The sequence below is a fragment of the Oncorhynchus mykiss genome, chromosome 16 (assembly GCF_057628025.1).
Source record: "Oncorhynchus mykiss isolate SJ-2025 chromosome 16, ASM5762802v1, whole genome shotgun sequence".
Lineage (NCBI taxonomy): Eukaryota > Metazoa > Chordata > Actinopteri > Salmoniformes > Salmonidae > Oncorhynchus > Oncorhynchus mykiss.
In genome coordinates, this window is record NC_143037.1 from 73,357,412 (window position 1) to 73,377,579 (window position 20,168).

The 20,168-nt window shown below is 43.4% G+C and overlaps 1 protein-coding gene across 2 annotated transcripts in view; it reads right to left on the minus strand.

Annotated features, from left to right (window-relative positions):
• The window catches only part of LOC110492786 (copine-5), a 193,148-nt gene that overhangs the window by 13,966 nt on the left and 159,014 nt on the right, over window positions 1–20,168 (minus strand). For both annotated transcript variants that reach the window (XM_036947697.2, XM_036947698.2), the window contains 3 exons: window positions 15,571–15,617; window positions 14,928–15,109; window positions 11,235–11,362 (listed from right to left, as the gene is read on the minus strand). In XM_036947697.2, coding sequence (XP_036803592.1) covers window positions 11,235–11,362; window positions 14,928–15,109; window positions 15,571–15,617 — 357 coding nt within the window. The remainder of the gene's footprint in view (window positions 1–11,234; window positions 11,363–14,927; window positions 15,110–15,570; window positions 15,618–20,168) is intronic.

Sequence of the window (20,168 nt, forward strand, 5' to 3'; positions counted from 1 at the left end):
GATTGTGGCCTGTGCAATGTTGCTCCATTCCTCTTCAATGGCTGTGCGACGTTTTGGCGGAAACTGGAACACGGTGTCATCCAGGTCGATCCAGAGCATCCCAAACATGCTAAATCGGTGACATGTCTTGTTAGTTTGCAGGCCATGAAAGAAATGGGGCACTTCCAGGAATTGTGTACAGATCCTAGCGACATGGGGCCGTGCATTTTCATGCTAAGACATGAGGTGATTGCGGTGGATGAATGGCACGACAATGTGCCTCAGGATCTCGTCACAGTATCTCCTCACATTCAAATTGCCATCGATAAAATGCAATTGTGTTCGTTGTCCGAAGCTTATGCACATACCATAACTTGAGACATATGTGGCATTGTGTTGTGTGACTAAACTGCACATTTTAGAGTGGCCTTTTATTGTCCAATGGCACAAGGTGCACCTGTGTAACGATCATGCTTTTTAATCAGTTTATTGATATGCCAGGTGAATGGATTATCTTGGCAAAACGTGTGCACAAAATTTACGAGAAATAAGAAATGCTTTTTGCGCATAACATTTCTGGGATCTATTTCAGCCCATGAAACATGGAACAAACACTTTACATGTTGCGTTCAACACTTTTGTTCAGTGTACCATGTTCTATGTAGTACTTCTCCTGTCCTATCCGGTGTCCTGTGTGAATCTATGTGTGCATTCTCTAATTCTCTCCTTCTCTCTTTCTCTCTCTCGGAGGACCTGAGCCCTAGGACCATGCCTCAGGACTACCTGACATGATGACTCCTTGCTGTCCCCAGTCCACCTGGCCGTGCTGCTGCTCCAGTTTCAACTGTTCTGCCTTATTATTATTTGACCATGCTGGTCATTTATGAACATTTGAACATCTTGGCCATGTTCTGTTATAATCTCCACCCGGCACAGCCAGAAGAGGACTGGCCACCCCACATAGCCTGGTTCCTCTCTAGGTTTCTTCCTAGGTTTTGGCCTTTCTAGGGAGTTTTTCCTAGCCACCGTGCTTCTAAACCGGCATTGCTTGCTGTTTGGGGTTTTAGTCTGGGTTTCTGTACAGCACTTTGAGATATCAGCTGATGTACGAAGGGCTATATAAATACATTTGATTTGATTGGACTGCATTGACCAGGAGTGACAGGGGAGGAAGGGGAGACAATCCTACAGGCAGGTCCAAATAGGAGAGTAGAAAGGGGAGGTGTTCCATGGAATAGCAGAGCTCCTCACATAGCCAACTGTAGAGAGAAAGTATGGTGACCAACAACAATGACCCATGCAGTGAGATATCAGCTGATGTACGAAGGGCTGTATAAATATATTTGATTTGATTTGATTTCAGATTTATGTCTCTACGTCCAGTATGAAGGTAGTTCCGCGAGCCAATGCTAACTAGCGTTAGCACAATGACTGGAAGTCTGTGGCATCTACTAGCACGCTTCCAGCCATTTGTGCTAACGCTAGTTAGAAACTTCCTTTAAACTGCATGTAGAGACATAAAAATGGTATCCACAAGTTCAAATCCAGAAGTATTCCTTTCAAGGTCATTTCCGATTGAGCCGACATCTTCAGCGTTTACCATGAATGCAGCCTCCGAGAAAGTGAGAACGTATACCTTTCAATGTAAATCGCACTGCAACGGAGATCTTCAATGCTACGGATAGAGGCGGTAAAGAGATCCATCGAACTCGACCAGAACAATGAAAATTCCATGGCAACACCACTCACACGTCCCCCGTGGGGTAAAGATTCCGAATCTCCTCATTGCCCCACATCAAAATGGTTCATTCAGTACAGATCTAGGATGTTATTTTTTATTTTTTTAAGTTCTCCTGCAACAGGGTGATCAAATTAAGATCCTATATCTGTATGGGTATATCACACTAGGTTGAGGTAAACATCGGAGTATAATGCTTGTTTTGATGTCAACCCCATCGTCACCAATGAACTGCATTACACTTAAAAATGTCTTCAAGTTCCACCACCAATTTCTATATGGCTAGCTATGCTACCAGCTTATACGAATGGGAGTTAGCATTTAGCAGACATATATCCAAATCGGATTTTAGGAACCAGTTTGTGGGCCTGTTAGAACACAAAAATGATCACGAATTTGACAAATGTCCACTTTGTATGATTATTTCTAATGTCCGCCATTGACAGCATCCTTGTTCTTTCCTCTCACGGTCTGCTTTCCAATGGTCTCCTCACCGCATGTATGAATCGAGCCCTAAAAGCTGATCTCTAACTCTGACCTGTCAAAGGCACACACACACACACACACACACACACACACACACACACACACACACACACACACACACACACACACACACACACACACACACACACACACACACACACACACACACACTGTGACTTCTAAATCTCCGAGGCCCAGTGCTTGTGATGAGCCACATCATAGACTCAGCAGTGTTCTGTATGTAAGTGACCTAGATTCCATCACCCATCCCTAGCTGTCCATAACATGAAACATTTACTCATGTGTTTAGAATTGCAAACCACTGTATTTCTGTATTATTTTTAGAGTTATTATTGATTGCCAGGTGGGTTTATGATTTGACCAGGGGCGGTGTATATTAAGCCTCTCAGAGGCTAGGATCAGCTCCCTCCTGTCCAATGTAATCTGATTCATTATGATCTAGGATCAGTTCCCTCCTGTCCAATGTAATCTGATTCATTATGATGTAGGATCAGAGCCCTCCTGTCCAATGTAATCTGATTCATTATGATCTAGGATCAGCTCCCTCCTGTCCAATGTAATCTGATTCATTATGATCTAGGATCAGAGCCCTCCTGTCCAATGTAATCTGATTCATTATGATCTAGGATCAGCTCCCTCCAGTCCAATGTAATCTAATTCATTATGATCTAGGATCAGCTCCCTCCTGTACAATGTAATCTGATTCATTATGATCTAGGATCAGAGCCCTCCTGTCCAATGTAATCTGATTCATTATGATCTAGGATCAGAGCCCTCCTGTCCAATGTAATCTGATTCATTATGATCTAGGATCAGTTCCCTCCTGTCCAATGTAATCTGATTCATTATGATCTAGGATCAGAACCCTCCTGTCTATGTAATCTGATTCATTATGATCTAGGATCAGAACCCTCCTGTCCATGTAATCTGATTCATTATGATCTAGGATCAGCTGCCTCCTGTCTATGTAATCTGATTCATTATGATCTAGGATCAGCTGCCTCCTGTCCATGTAATCTGATTCATTATGATCTAGGATCAGCTGCCTCCTGTCCATGTAATCTTATTCCTCGTGATCTAAAAGGCAAAACTGATCCTAAATCAGCTCTCCTACTGTACTCTGATCCTGATCTTTTTATTGTGACTAGAGAAGAGGAGACAACAGAGACACATCCAAGCACTCATTATGCCAAAGCTAAGGACATTTTGACATTTCAGCCGGACCTCTGGGGGTTGTTGTTGAGCCCTTTCTCCTGCTTTCTAATTTAGCTTGTCAGAAGATTGGCTCGCTGGAGTCTGGAGCTGACACTTTAATTAAAGACAAGGAGGGGTTCAGCATCAGAAGGATGGTGTGTCCCCATGTGTGGGTGTGTGTGTGTGTGTCCGTGAGCGTGAGTGTGTGTGTGTGTTTGAGTGAGAGGTCAGACAAACACAGACTTGAGACATTACTGTTGTTATGGAGATTAAAGGGACATCTAGCCTCATCAGGGCCCCACACACACACACACACACACACACACACACACACACACACATTTTACTATCCTTGTGGGGACCAAACAATTGATCCCCATTCAAAATGATGTTTTCCCTATCTTAACCCTAACCCTAAACCTCTACTGTAACTCAAACCCTAATTCTAACCCGAATTCTACCCCTAAACCTAAAATATTTCCTTGTGGAAACCGGCGGAATGTCCCCACTTGTCTGAATTGTCCTTGTTCTATGAGGACTTCTGGTCTCCACAAGGAAAGTAGAACCAAACACACACACACACACACACACACACACACACACACACACACACAACAACAACAACAACAACGTGGGTCCATGCACTCATAAGTCTGACCTGAGACTTGACCTCCACTTACATCTGTCACCATGGCAACTGTTTATTTCCTCTTCATTAAGTCACAACGCACCCATAAAACAACAGTTATTTGCTGGTTTACAGGATCTAATGGCCTGTCTGATTCCTATCCAGTGTGGAGCTGAAGGTTGCCTGAAGGTTTGTTTTCAACTGGCTTTATAACCAAGGTTGAGATAAGGTTGAATGACGATCATCAGCCATGTGATGTAAGACAAGTGCCAGATCTGCTTATCCTGTTGTATAGCTGACTCTTATAACCAGGTCCCAGATCTGTTTGTGCTCTATGGCCGACTCCTATTGTAATGCCAAACAACAACTATAGCATATGGTTAAGACGGTATAAAAATATCTGGAACCAGGATACCTCATGCCAATTAGTTGGATTTACAACAGGATATTGGGACGATACCAGTATCGTGATACTCGTTAGTATTGAGGCAAGGAAACAAAACCCAAAGAGAGTTGAACTTGTTTAGGAAAACAGCCGGAATGTTGGAAACAAACATCATTGTGATGTCATCCAGAGTCACATGTACAGTGTCTTCAGAATGTAGTCACACAACGCCGACTTTTTCCCACATATGCTGTGAATTAAACATGGATTAAACTGAGATTTTGTGTCACTTATCTACACACGATACCTTGCATCGCTGCATCACTGCTTGGTATGGCAATAGCACCATCCTCGATCGTTTACATCACTGAGGCCGAAAATTGCCAAAGACCCCAAGCACCCAAGCCACAGACTATTTTCTCTGCTGCCGCACGGCAAAAGGTACCGGTGCATCAAGTCTGCCACCAAAAGGCTCTTGAACAGCTTCTATCCCCAAGCAATATGACTGATAAACGGCTAACAAAATAGCCACATGGACTGTCTGAGTTGACCTTGTATCTTTATTGACCTTTTATTTCAATCTTTGCAATGTCTCTATGCACACTCACAGGGCTCTACACACTCATATGACCCTACACACTCACAGACCCTACACACTCATAGGACCCTACACACTCACAGACCCTACACACTCACAGGGCTCTACACACTCATATGACCCTACACACTCACAGGGCCCTACACACTCACACACACACTGCCACTCCAACACACACAGAGACGCTCACTCCACCATCTGCTCACTCATACATAATATGCACATTAATTCATACTGACTTTACACACACCCACACTCACAGGGCCCTACACACTCACAGGGCCCTACACACTCACAGACCCTACACACTCATAGGACCCTACACACTCATAGGACCCTACACACTCACAGGACCCTACACACTCACAGACCCTACACACTCATAGGACCCTACACACTCACAGGACCCTACACACTCACAGGGCCCTACACACTCACAGACCCTACACACTCACAGGGCTCTACACACTCATATGACCCTACACACTCACAGGGCCCTACACACTCACACACACACTGCCACTCCAACACACACAGAGACGCTCACTCCACCATCTGCTCACTCATACATAATATGCACATTAATTCATACTGACTTTACACACACCCACACTCACTCACATACAAGTTGCTACTACTCTGTTTATCGTATATCCTGTTGCCTAGTCCCCTTTTACCTCTGCACATACAGTGCATTCGGAAACTTTTCAGTTGGACTTTTTTCACATTTGGTTATTCAGTCTTTTTCTAAAATGGATTTCTTAGATTTGATTTATTTTTTAAATAAATAAACTGTAATATCACATTTACATAAGTTTGAGACCCTTTACTCAGTACTTTGTTGAAGCACCTTTGGCAGCGATTCCTCTTGGGTAGGACGCTACAAGCTTGGCACAGCTGTATTTGGGGAGTTTCTCCCACTCTTCTCTGCAGATCCTCTCAAGCCCTGTCAGGTTGGATGGGGAGTGTTTCTGCACTGCTATTTTCAGGTCTCGCCAGAGAGGATAGATTTAAGATTAAGGTTTAAGTCAGACCTCTGGTTAGTTCACTCAAGGACATTCAGAGAGTTGTTCCGGAGCCACTCCTGTCTTATCTTGGCAGTGTGCTTAGGGTCGTTGTCCTGATGGAAGGTGAACCATAGCCCCAGTCTGGGGTCCTGTGCGCTCTGGAGCAGGTTTTCATCAAGGATCTCGCTGTACTGTACTGTGCTCCGTTCATCTTTCCCTCAATTCTGACTAGTCTACCAGTCCCTGTCGCTGAAAAACATCCTCACAACACGATGCTGCCACCACCATGCTTCACCGTAGGGATGGTGCCAGGTTTCCTCCAGATGTGACGCTTGGCATTCAGGCCAAAGAGTTCAATCTTGGTTTCATCAGACCAGATAATCTTGCTTCTCGTGGTCTGAGAGTCCTTTAGGTACCTTTTGGCAAACTCCAAGCAGGCTGTCATGTGCCTTTTACTAAGGAGTGGCTTCTGTCTGACCACTCGACCATAAAGGCCTGATTGGTGGAGTTCTGCATAGATGGTTGTCTTTCTGGAAGGTTCTCCCATCTCCACAGAGGAACACTGGAGCTCTGTCAGAGTGACCATCGAATTCTTGGTCACCTTCCTGATCAAGGCCCTTCCACCTGATTGCTCAGTTTGGACGGGTGGCCAGCTCTATGAAGAGGTTAGGTGGTGCCAATATTTTTTCATTTAAGAATAATGGAGGCCACTGTGTTCTTGGGGACCTTCAATGCTGCAGAAATTTGTGCCTTGACACAATCCTGCCTCGGAGCTCTACGGACAATTTCTTCAACCTCATGGCTTGGTTTTTGCTCTAACATGCGTTGTCAACTGTGGAATCTTGTATAGACAGGTGTGTGCATTTCCAAATCATGTCCAATCAATTGATTTTATTACAGGAGGACTCCAATCAAGTTATATAGACAGGTTTGAGCCTGTCCAAATCATGTTCAAGCAATTGAATTTAACATAAGTGCACTCCAATCAAGTTGTGGAAACATCTTAAGGATGATCAATGGAAGCAGGATGCACATGAGCTCAATTTTGAGTCTCATAGCAAAGGGTCTGAATACTTATGTAAATAAGGTATTTCTGTGTTTTCTTTTGAATAAATTTGCACAAATTTCTAAAAAACAGTTCCGCTTTGTCGTCATGGGCTATTGGTAGATGGGTAAAAAAAAACAGACATTGAATATTCCTTTGAGTACCCTTAAAGTATGGGTTGCGGACCTGTTAATGGTAGGTCGCGACATGTCAGAGTAAATGTATAATCATTTTATTAATTACAGGAATTGATTTTGGCCAAATGCAACTGCACTCTCTGTTCAGTGTGCACTCTGCTTAGCAGCGGTGTCTCTGCTCAGTTTGGCAGCTGTGTGAGTGGGTGGAAGATTCCAGTGTGCTTCACGGTTTACCGGATCTGTTTCCGGTAGTTTTCACTCCACGACTCACACGCTGCAGTGCTTTTGTTCATCAGCAGATGATGCGCTGTCAGCCACTGGCTTGTCATTCCCACTCGTCATCACTCACCGCTGTCATCGAATGGACTCAAGCTAGCAACAAGTTCTGACTGAGCTCAATTGTCATGAAACGCAAATACAGCGATGAGTTTCTCTCTCTTGGTTTAATACAAACCTTGAGAAATAACGAGGAGTGCCAGCAACGTGTTTTGTGCAGGGAATTGCTTAGTAATGAGTCTCTCAAAACTAACAATTATTTCAGAATAGGGCAGAATGCTTCAGGAAACAATGCGTCGACAGTGGAAGAGTCAGTCAGCTAGCAAGTCATTTTTGTCATTTTATAACAGTTGAAGTTGAAATAAGGGAATACCATCTCTCATAATAGTAGATGTGAGTTTCTCTTTTAAACAATCCACTTGTACACAGCTATTAGCTAACGCTAGCCAAAGCAAGCTATCTAGCTACTGATAGTGCAACCCTAAGTAACCATACCGATGAAGATGGAGAAAATAAACTGTTGCTGTTAAAATACAATAAATCATTTGTATTCTGAACTGGAATACACTGATTGACGCAAGATTATGTTTGAGACAAACACACTCACTCAGTTCTGGGTTGCTCATCTACAGCAGGAAGCAGTCTCCTGCCTAGCTGAGAAAGCAGTAGTTGTTCTGATCCAGTTTGGCACCCCATACGGTGCCTTCGGAAGGTATTCAGACCCCTTGACTTTTTACACATTTTGTTAGGTTACAGCCTTATTCACAAAATTGATTAGATTGTTTTTTTGCCCTCATCAATCTGCACACAATAGCCAATAATGACAAAGCAAAAACAGGTTTAGAATTTTTTGCTAATTTATATATATATAAAAAACTTAAATATCACATTTACATAAGTATTCGGACCCTTTACTCAGTACTTTGTTGAAGCATCTTTTGGAGGGATTACAGCATTGAGTCTTCTTGGGTACGATGCTACAAGCTCGGCACACCTGTATTTGGGGAGTTTCTCCTATTCTCTGCAAATCCTCTCAAGCTCTGTGTGGTATTGTGTGTAGATTGCTGAGGATTTTTAGTTTATTTAATCCAATTTAAAATGAGTCTGTTTCGTAACAAAATGTGGAAATAGTCAAGGGGTCTGAGTGCCTTATCCAGTGCCTTTTCCGTAAGGCACTGTACCTATGGCAGTCAGGGTTCTCAACTATAGCATCCTTTAGAAACAAGTAAAGAAACAGACTTAATGCTGAGCATCACCTCAGTGTTGCACCGTCACTAACTGAGCCCTGAATAGACCTGCTTGTTGAAAAACCAGTGACACACCTCTCATTAGGACTGTGTGTGTATGTTTTCTGGTCTACATCTGTGTGATGTGATCGATCAGTTCAGAATTTAAATTATTTATTTGTATTTTAACAGCAACAGTTCCAACCTAAGAGTGTTAGGTTTCGTCAAATAATCCTCCATTTGCAGCAATTACAGCCTTGCAGACCTTTGGCATTCTAGTTTGTCAATTTGTTGAGGTAATCTGAAGAGATTACACCCTATGCGCCGTGAAGCACCTGCCACAAATTGGATTGGCTTGATGGGCACTTCTTACGTACCATACGGTCAAGCTGCTCCCACAACAGCTCAATAGTGTTGAGATCCGGTGACTGTGCTGGCCACTCCATTATAGACAGAATACCAGCTGACTGCTTCTTCCCTAAATAGTTATTGCATAGTTTGTAGCTGTGCTTTGGGTTATTGTCGTGTTGCAGGAGGAAATTGGCTCCAATTAACCGCCATCCACAGGGTATGGCATGGCGTTGCAAAATGGAGTGATAGAAGGAAGGTGTTAAGGGAATTTGTATCAATGATGACTAATTATGTATACATTTCAATCAGGACTGACTAGTCCAAATGCTATTATGTACTGTACATAATGAATTTTCTCTCTTGCTCCCAGAGTTTAGTAACAATGACGGACTGTTCCTTTGTACAAATGAATGAACTATCTCCAGATGGCAGGGACGGACTATCTCCAGACTGTCTAGAATGCTGATTTACACTGACTGACCTTGGCTTCAGGCGAGGAGGGAAGGCTCGAGAACTATAGGGCCTCTCTACCCGTGTCATGAAGAGATAGAACATTTAGAAAACGCTGACGTCATTTTCAGTTTATAACCTGTGGAAAAATGTGTATGTACCAGTACTCTCTTGAATTAAACGCTGTTACCTGACTTTTAAGACTGGGGCTCTGTCCATTCTTATAAATATATAGGGTCTTACAAACCCTTCGAATGCATTGACAGAGTATTTAATTCTGATTGGGAAATAATACAGAGGAATTTAGAATTCCTTCAACAGAAGGCTATCACTCCATTTTGCCACGCCATGCCATACCCTGTGGTATCCCTTTTACCCTGTACAAATCTCCCACTTTATCAACATCAAAGCCCCCCCAGACCATCACATTGCCTCCACCATGCTTGACAGAATGTTCTTCTTTGTGATCCAAACAACTCAAACTTAGATTAGTCTGTCCATAACACTTTTGCTTTCCTTTTAAAAACAAGGACATTTCTAATTGACACGCTATATATATATATGTATATATATATATATATATATAGGTATTTCATTTAATTGTTATTTGTCTACGTTGCATTTGTTAATTGGCATAAGTACAATGAAATGTACAGATATCTATGTTTAGTTGCATGTTTAGGTCCCAGGAAAAGACAGAATTTCTAAATTGTGTCCCAGGCTGAAAAGGTTTAAGAAGCCCTGCTTTTGAGCATGTTGAAGTTATTCATTACACTTTGGATGGTGTATCAATACACCCAGTCACTACAAAGATACATGTGTCCTTTCTAACTCAGTTGCCGGAGAGGAAGGAAACCGCTCAGGGAATTCACCATGAAGGGAAAGGGTGATTCTAAAACAGTTACAGAGTGGTGGCTGCAGCATGTTCTGGGTATGCGTGTCATTGGCAAGAACTGGGTAGTTTTTTTGTTGTTGATGAAAATAAAGGGGATAGAGTTAAGCACAGGCAAAATCCTAGAGGAAAACCTGGTTCAGTCTGCTTCCAACAGACACTGGGAGACAAATGCACCTTTCAGCAGGACAATAACCTACAACACAAGGCTAAATATACACTGGAGTTGCTTACCAAAACAACATTGAATGTTCCTGAGTGGCCTAGATACAGTTTTGACTTAAATCGGCTTGAAAATCTATTGAAAGACTTGAAAATGGCTGTCTAGCAATGAACAATCACCAGCTTGAGGAATTAAGATAATAATAACGTGCAAGTATTGTACAATCCAGATGTGCAAAGAGATTTAACCAGAATGAATCACAGCTGTAATCACTGCGAAAGATGATTCTAACATGTACTGGCTCAGGGGTGTGAATACTTATGTAAATTTGATATTTCTGTATTTCATTTTCAATACAATTACAATTGAAACATATATTTTCTCACTTTGTTATTAGGGGTTATTGTGTGACGATGGTTGAGAAAAATAAAACAATTTAATCCATTTTTAATTCAGGCTGTATGTAACACAATAAAATGTGGAATAAATTTATGAATACTTTCTGAAGGCATTGTATTTCTTTTCCAAGCTAAAGCACACAATATTTTACATACAGCAGCTTAGGACCAAAGAGTTGGTCCTTTATCTCAGTATTATTTTAAACACCAGCAACGGTATTCTCTAGATTAGTATTAGCATACTTTCATCAATGACTCACTTTGCCACGTGGTTGACAACCGGAGCGAAGTTGGTGGGTCCGTAGAGTTGTACAGTCTTTAGACTCTGATGGTATGCTTGTAGAATCCCCTCCATTCCGTTGCAGTAGGGGTTCTCTATGTTGCCATTCTGTGAAGGAGAAAATACAAACATGTTACCTGAATTAGTTAATCAGGTTCCATTCACCTTTTTGAATGGTTCATTTCTGAAATATAATCAGGATAATATAGTGAGGGAATCGACGATGTGAGTGTAAAGGAGTGCGCATCTATCGGTTTATTTTGCTCCTAGCAGAACTCGGCGAGGAGAAGCGGACATCTGTGCTCGCATACTCCCTAAGGACCTCACTTGTAAAACGAGAAAAAAGTGGCAGTATTACTGTTGTTGGTCCCTCTTAAGCCACCGTAGCAACAACATTGACAGTAACACTTCCTCAAAATAGTCTGAATTAATCTAAGATAAATCAAGAAATCTGTAATTAATTTTGACGTTTTTACTCAGGAGGTGGCACAATTTTACATATAACTAAGATGTTCGGGCTTAAAAAAAAAGTTGTCATTGTGCGCTGATGATTCCTGTTTTCTTTTAAATCCACAATTAGAATCCCTCAACAGCCTCATAGAGGATCTAGATACTTTTTCTAACCTCTCTGGATTAAAACCAAATTATGATACTATTGTACTATTTTACATATTGGATCACTAAAAAATAAAAATAAATGACATTACCGTATAGTTTACCAATAAAATGGTCTGACATACTCGGTATTCATTTCCCGAAAGAAAGAAATGATCTCACTCCAATACATTTTAATAGAAAGTTAAAGCAAAAATAAATAAGATATTGCTACCATGGAAAGGAACCTTCCTATTTGTGGAAAACCCCCCCTGATTAACTCTTTAGTCATATAACAGTTGACCTATTTGCTAATGGTTTGGCCTACACCTAGCAACCAGTTTAAAAAAAATGATATGAGCAAAAAATATTACATTTTATTTGGAATGGCAAGCCAGACAAAATTAAAAGGGGCCTATTTATTAAATGAATAAGGGGAAAAAGGAAGGAACTTGTCTGTCGGCCCTGAATTATAGACCAAAACCGGTTAAAGAAAATTGTGATTAACAAAAATAAATACCGTTTCATTTAGTTAAGGACCATACAGATTGTAAAATAGTTGGGAAGAGATTTTTGATTTACCGACTCCATGGCACATGGTTTATGAATTGACACGCAAAACAACATCGGATTCAAAACTTTGAATTTTTCAATTTAAATTATCATACAAAATTCTTGCAACCAAAATAATGTTATAGATATGGGGGGACACAACCTTCACAGCTCTGCAGATTTTTCACTTTTGTGAAATAGCACAGTTAAAAATATATAGCAAATAGAAATGAAACTAGATGGACATCAGAAATAGTGGAAGGCCAGGACTAAAAACAAACCAAATATAAATATTTTATATATATTTTATATATATTTTATATATATAAATGTAAAGGTTCAGGGCAGTACTTCTCAAGTGAAAAAAATGTCCATGAGAACAAGTAGTATACTGCAGAAAGAAGGGACTAGCTGCTGCACTCTCTCCTCTCTCTCGTTGAATGACAGCAAACACATCATTGAAGAATCCGGTTCACAGTTCCCACTCCTACTGTTGATCAAACACCAACGAAGGTGCGTCTACTTCGGATACCCAATTTCGACTTGCCTCAAGAAAAAAAAAATTGTGCGCAAACAGCCGAAGAAAATAACCTGCCGAACACCAAAATGAATAAAAACTTTCATAATATATGCACAAACTGTTTCGACTGGGAAGCATGCGACAGGCTTTAAGCTCCGCAGATAGGGATTTTGATAGAACTCCAACCTAAAACCAACATCATTCTACCTTCACTCTACAGCAAATGAGAATAGAAACCCTTGAAAGTGTGCTGGTTGGATGGTTTTCATCATATTGTCAGATGTGTGAATAATCTTAATCAGAAAGGAGGGTGAGACGGTGCGGTGGATACCCTGCCGATGGGCTGCTCACCACCATCCGCATTAACTGGCTGATTTAAGCCTAATTGATTTAAGAATCCTTAAGGCTTACAGAAGCCCATTTGCACTATAAAATATTTAAATTAAACCTGTGTTTTAATTTATGCATGCTCATATCTGTCACGCCCTGACCTTAGAGATCCTTTTATTTCTCTATTTGGTTAGGTCAGGGTGTGTTTAGGGTGGGCATTCTAGGTTTAATTTCTATGTTGGCCTGGTATGGTTCCCAATCAGAGGCAGCTGTCTATCGTTGTCTCTAATTGGGGACCACACAGCCTTTTCCTATTGGGTTTTTGTGGGATCTTGTTTTTGTGTGGTGCCTGTGAGCACTCCATTACTTCACGTTTCGTTTGTTTCTGTGTTGTTTTGATGAGTTTCAATAATTAAACATGTGGAACTCTACGCACGCTGCGCCTTGGTCCATTTATTCTTCCAACGATCGTGACAGAAGATCCCACCTCCCACGGACCAAGCAGCGTGCCCAGGAGGAGCAGACATCCTGGACGTGGGAGGATATATTGGACAGGAAGGGATCCTGGACGTGGGAGGAAATCCTGGCTGGAAAGGATCACCTTCCATGGGAGCAGACGGAGGCAGCGAGGGAGCAACAACAACGACACCGGGGTTCGCGGCCACGACGGAAGCCCGAGAGGCAGCCTCAAAACAGTTTTTGGGGGGAGCACACGGGGTGGTTGGCAGAACCAAGGTGGGAACCAGAACCAACTCCCTGTACTCACCGTGTGGAGTTGGTCACCGTTCAGGTGCCATGTTTTCCGGTTCTATGCACTGTGTCTCCAGTGCGCCCTCACAGCCCGGTGCGTTCTGTGCCAGCTCCCCGCACTTGTCGTGCTAAAGTGGGTATCTGTCCAGGACGGGTTGTGCCGGCTCAGCGCTCCTGGTCTCCAGTACGCCTCCAGGGTCCAGTACATCCTCCGCCGGCTCTACGCACTGTGTCCCCAGTGTGCTTTCACAGCCCAGTGCATCCTGTGCCAGCTCCCCGCACTTGCCGTGCGAAGGTGGGCTCCCCAGCGGTGCAGCAGTCTAAGACAATGCATCTCACTTCTAGAGGTGTCACTACAGACCCTGGTTCGATTCCAGGCTGTATCACAACTGGCTGTGATTGGGAGTCCCATAGGGCGGTGCACAATTGGCCCAGCATCGTCCGGGTTAGGGTTTGGCCGGGGTAGGCCGTCATTCTAAAGAAGAATTTGTTCTTAACTGACTTGCCTAGTTAAAGGTTAAATTAAATGTCTATTTACCCCTGCAAACTGATGCTGGCACTTAGGCCGCACTCAACGAGCTGTATAAGGCCACATTGACTGTACCGGTACCCCCTGTATGTATCCATGAGGCCCCCGTGTTGAGAATCAGCGTGGCAGATGTGGCAGGTTCCAGTTGCAGAGGGAGGTGTTTAGTCCCAGGGTCTTTAGCTTAAGTGATGAGCTTTGAGGGCACTATGGTGTTGAACGATGAGCTGTAGTCAATGACTAACATTCTCATGTAGGTGTTCCGTAGGTGTTACAGGATGATTAACTGGGGGGAACTCATTGGACATCAGATAGCACCCAGCTGTGTCTGTTGTGTGTGCTCATGTGTGTGTGTGTGTTTTGGTTGTGTGTGCAGTCATATGATGATGATAGATAGTTACCAAGGGGAACTCATGGGAGACTTGTCCATCAGGGGGCAGCTTGGCCCCGAACCCCAGAGCAGGGAACATCTTATCACTGTCATAGTCCTGAATGATCTCTCCTACAGCCTTCAGGGCCATGGCGTATGCATTCATCTGGTACGGGTTCATGTAGTGTAGAGAGGTGGACTGGGACGGGTTACCTAGGGAGGGTCAGAGGTTAGAGGTGAGTGAAGCAGCATACTGGACTGAAGACTCTCACAGTGAGACATCCAAGACCAGCAACATGGAAACTCAGTCTTAATTCAGTAAAGCTAACACAGTCAGTAAAGCTAACGCAGTCAGTAAAGCTAACGCAGTCAGTAAAGCTAACACAGTCAGTAAAGCTAGCACAGTCAGTAAAGCTAACACAGTCAGTAAAGCAAACGCAGTCTGTAAAGCTAACGCAGTCAGTAAAGCTAACGCAGTCAGTAAAGCTAACACAGTCAGTAAAGCTAACACAGTAATGGTATTGTAGTGTGATTTTCAATAGCTTTGTAAATAGGATGGCATTGGGATTGCATGTTTCATTATAGACTTTGTGTTTGGTGAAACCACAACGTTACCCAGTCTTTTGTCATAAATTGGTAAGAGCAGACTGTAGTAGAAAGGTACCAGCCCTCACCATTGGATGCAGTGAAATCAATGGCCACTGTGAAGTGAATCTGGGTTCTGGAAGAAAAAAACAGAGAGAAGAAGATTGATATTAGAGAACTGTTGTCTGCTGGTGTTTCATTTTATAATTATGTTGAGCTAGTGTTGCCCACCTTGACTAGCTAAACAACCACTCTGTCTCCCCACTCTGGGTGTTTTCTCAATATGCATACAACCGTGCTTCAAACTCTTATACTCCGACGATGTTCACTTGAGTACGTTCTTGTGAGGACAAGAGTGTGGACAATGTACAAAACATTCCATTTGAGAAGCACTCACACTCCCCCTTACGCTGCTCCTGCCCATTCACTGAGCCTTCTTCCAGCCAGGACAATGGCAATAATAGAGACCAAAACAACATATACACAAAGCAAAACGTTTTACTTTATAACTATTAGCTAGCTATATGTGAATTGTAATAATGTAGCTAACCAGATTGTTTAACAGGCAAAAATGTCTTAAACTGAATATTATGAAAGATAGATGTGAATTCTTTGTGGGTAATTGGCTAGCTAGCAGTGCTCCATAGTGGCGCTGATGTCTAAGGAACTGTATCGCAGCTGCACTTGTGGGTAGTGTGCACATAGCCTGTCTTCTCTTGAGAGCCAGGTCTGCCTACGGCAGCCTTTCTCAATAGCAAGGCTATGCTCACTGAGTCTGTACATAGTCAAAGCTTTCTTTAAGTTTGGGTCAGTGACAGTGGTCAGGTATTCTGCCGCTGTGTACTCTCTGTTTAGGGCCAAATAGCTTTCTAGTTTGCTCTGTTTTTTGTTGTTTCTTTCCAATGTGTCAAGTAATTATCTTTTTGTTTTCTCATGATTTGGTTGGGTCTAATTGTGTTGCTGTCCTTGGGCTCTGTGGGGTCTGTTAGTGTTTGTGAACAGAGCCCCAGGACCAGCTTGCTTAGGGAACTCTTCTTCAGGTTCATCTCTCTGTAGGTGATGGCTTTGCTATGGAAGGTTTGGGAATCACTTCCTTTTAGGTGGTTTTTGAATTGAACAGCTCTTTTCTGGATTTTTTTAATTAGCAGGTGTGTCGGCCTAGTTCTGCTCTGCATGCATTATTTGTTTTTTTACTTTGTACACTGATAATATTTCTGCAGAATTCTTCATGCAGAGTCTCAATGTGGTATTTGTCCCATTTTGGGACATTGTTTTCACTGGGGAAATGTATGAGCCAGCTAATGATAATGTAGAGGATTTTCCCAAGGTTTCTGTTGACGCATATCCCACGGTAGTTATTGGGGTCAAAACTTTCTCTATTTTTGTGGATTGGGGTGATCAGTTCTTAGTTCCAAATATTGGGGAAGATTTCTCTCTCTCTCTCTCTCCATCTCTCTGTTCTACTTCTCTCTCTCCTTTTCCCTCCCAACCTCACTCTCTCACTGTTCCACCTCTCTTTTTCTATTCACCTCTCTGTTACACCTCTCTCTCCCTCCCCCTCTCTCTCTCTCTCCCCTCTCTCTCTGTCTCTCTCTCTCTCCACATCTCTGTTCTACCTTTCTCATGCTCTCTTTGTTCCTCTCCCTCCCTGCTGTTCTCTCCATCTCTCTCTCTCTCCCTCCCTCCCCCTCTCTCTCTCCCTCGTCCTCTCTCTCTCTCTGCTCTCTCTCGCTGCCTGTCCTCTCTCTCTCTCTCTCTCTGCCTGTCCTCTCTCTGCTCTCTCTATCTCCCCCCTCTTTCTCTCTCTCTCTCTCTCTCCCTCCTCCCCTCTCTCTCTGTCTCTCTCTCTCCACATCTCTGTTCTACCTTTTTCTCGCTCTCTTTGTTTCTCTCTCTCCCTGCTGTTCTCTCCATCTCTCTCTCTCTCATGACAGCTCTCTCTCCTACAAAGTTACCGTTATATCCCGTTGGATCGGCTTAAATACGTAATCCTCCCCATCTGTCCGGGAGACCACCTCAATTACCCAGAGGCCATCACTTCGCTCTCTGCCCCAGCTCTCACCTGGGAGAGGAGCACAGACCAAACCGACCAAACCGACCCAACCTCCTTTCCTGCTCAAGCGAGGAGACTTCTCAAATTAAGGTCGATTTTTTTTTATTTTTCCCCCGTCTCCCAGCAGTGTAGGAGAAATGAATTCACATTCACAGCAGCAGCCGGTCTGATTTCCAAGCCCAGTTAGGCAGCAAGTCAGTCATGTTCAACCCCGTCTGAGGCCCACTACTATGGAATATTAACATCATCAATTTTAAATTCAGTCCTGTGCTAGTCATCTCTGTCCCCATTGTATTTTTCCCACAGTGAATAATCATGCATGACCATTTAGGCTGTCAGCAATATGCAAACAGCATCACAAACATCTAGGAAAACCTAGAAAACAAATTCCCCAAATGGTTTATTATAACCTGGGGAGGCAGGGTAGCCTAGTGGTTAGCGTGTTGTACTAGTACCCAAAAGGTTGCAAGTTCATATCCCTGTAGCTGACAAGGTACAAATCTGTTGTTCTGCCCCTGAACAGGCAGTTAACCCACTGTTCCTAGGCCGTCATTGAAAATAAGAATTTGTTCTTAACTGACTTGCCTAGTTAAATAAATAAATCAGCTGAGAGAGGTGAAAGTACTCATGATTTGACAGGAAAGTAAGTGTCCATAATGAGAGACAAGGGATTAGTGCTGCTTGTGTTGAAGCTACACTGACAAAAACCTAACAAGTGTGCAGAATTTGATTTAATAATTTCAGTATCTCACTACTGTATGTATGTCATTATTATCTGAATTCAGCAGTAACTCTGTCAGTATATTATGTAGTCTGGTTAATAAACTTGGATTCCTTTCGCATAAAGTATGTCTATCTGTAAACAGCATCACACACGCTTAACAAAGCACTAACTCATATATTATTCATGAGAAAGGCAAAGGATGACAACCAAGGACCTTGAAACAAAGGAAAATAACTTAAAATTGAGGGAAAACGACTCCATCTAAATTTCCAAATTCATTCCCTAAGGGGTTAGACTTTAGCTACTGTAGTTTGTGCCTCTTCTATGGTGATCAACAGTGATTGGTTCTCCGCATATAGCCTGCTTACCATTGTTAGTACTGTGCAGTCTGATCTAATCAGGCTACTCCTCTGATTTCCACCGAGAGGAAGTAGCTGTCCCAGGTGCCTAGTCCGTAGACCCTAGGCCCTAGTTCCTAATCCCTAGTCCGTAGACCCTAGTCCGTAGACCCTAAACCCTAGTCCCTAGACCCCAGCTCCTAGTCCCTAGTCCGTAGACCCTAGTTCCTAATCCCTAGTCCGTAGACCCTAGTCCCTAGTCCGTAGACCCTAGTCCCTAGTCCGTAGACCCTAGTCCCTAGTCCGTAGACCCTAGTCCCTAGTCCGTAGACCCTAAACCCTAGTCCCTAGACCCTAGCTCCTAGTTCCTAGACCCTAGTCCATAGTCCGTAGACCCTAAACCCTAGTCCCTAGTCCGTATACCCTAGTTCCTAGTTCCTAGACGCTAGTCCCTAGTCCATAGACCCTAAACCCTAGTCCCTAGTCCGTAGATCCTAGACCCTAGTTCCTAGTTCCTACACCCTAGTCCGTAGACCCTAGTCCCTAGTCCGTAGACCCTAGTCCGTAGACCCTAAACCTTAGTCCCTAGTCAGTAGACCCTAGTCCCTGGTCCGTAGACCCTAGTCCGTAGACCCTAAACCCTAGTCCCTAGTCCGTAGACCCTAGACCCTAGTTCCTAGACCCTAGTCCATAGTCCGTAGACCCTAAACCCTAGTCCCTAGTCCGTATACCCTAGTTCCTAGACCCTAGTCCGTAGATCCTAGACCCTAGTTCCTAGTTCCTAGACCCTAGTACCTAGTCCGTAGACCCTAGTCCCTAGTCCGTAGACCCTAGTCCATAGACCCTAAACCCTAGTACCTAGTCCGTAGACCTTAGTCCGTAGACCCTAAACCCTAGTCCCTAGTCCGTAGACCCTAGTTCCTAGACCCTAGTCATAGTCCGTAGACCCTAAACCCTAGTCCCTAGTCCATATACCCTAGTTCCTAGTTCCTAGACCCTAGTTCCTAGACCCTAGTCCGTAGATCCTAGACCCTAGCTCCTAGACCCTAGTTCCTAGACCCTAGTACCTAGTCCGTAGACCCTAGTCCGTAGACCCTAAACCCCAGTACCTAGTCCGTAGACCCTAAACCCTAGTCCGTAGACCCTAAACCCTAGTACCTAGTCCGTAGACCCTAGTCCGTAGACCCTAGTCCCTAGACCCCAAACCCTAGTTCCTAGTCCGTAGACCCTAGTTCCTAGTTCCTAGTTCCTAGACCAAGGGTGGGGCAAAGTTCCTAATCCCTAGTCCGTAGACCCTAGTCCCTAGTCCGTAGTCCCTAGTCCGTAGACCCTAAACCCTAGTCCCTAGACCCTAGCTCCTAGTTCCTAGACCCTTGTCCATAGTCCGTAGACCCTAAACCCTAGTCCCTAGTCCGTATACCCTAGTTCCTAGTTCCTAGACGCTAGTCCCTAGTCCGTAGACCCTAGTCCCTAGTCCGTAGACCCTAGTCCGTAGACCCTAAACCCTAGTCTCTAGTGTGTAGATCCTAGACCCTAGTTCCTAGTTCCTAGACCCTAGTCCGTAGACCCTAA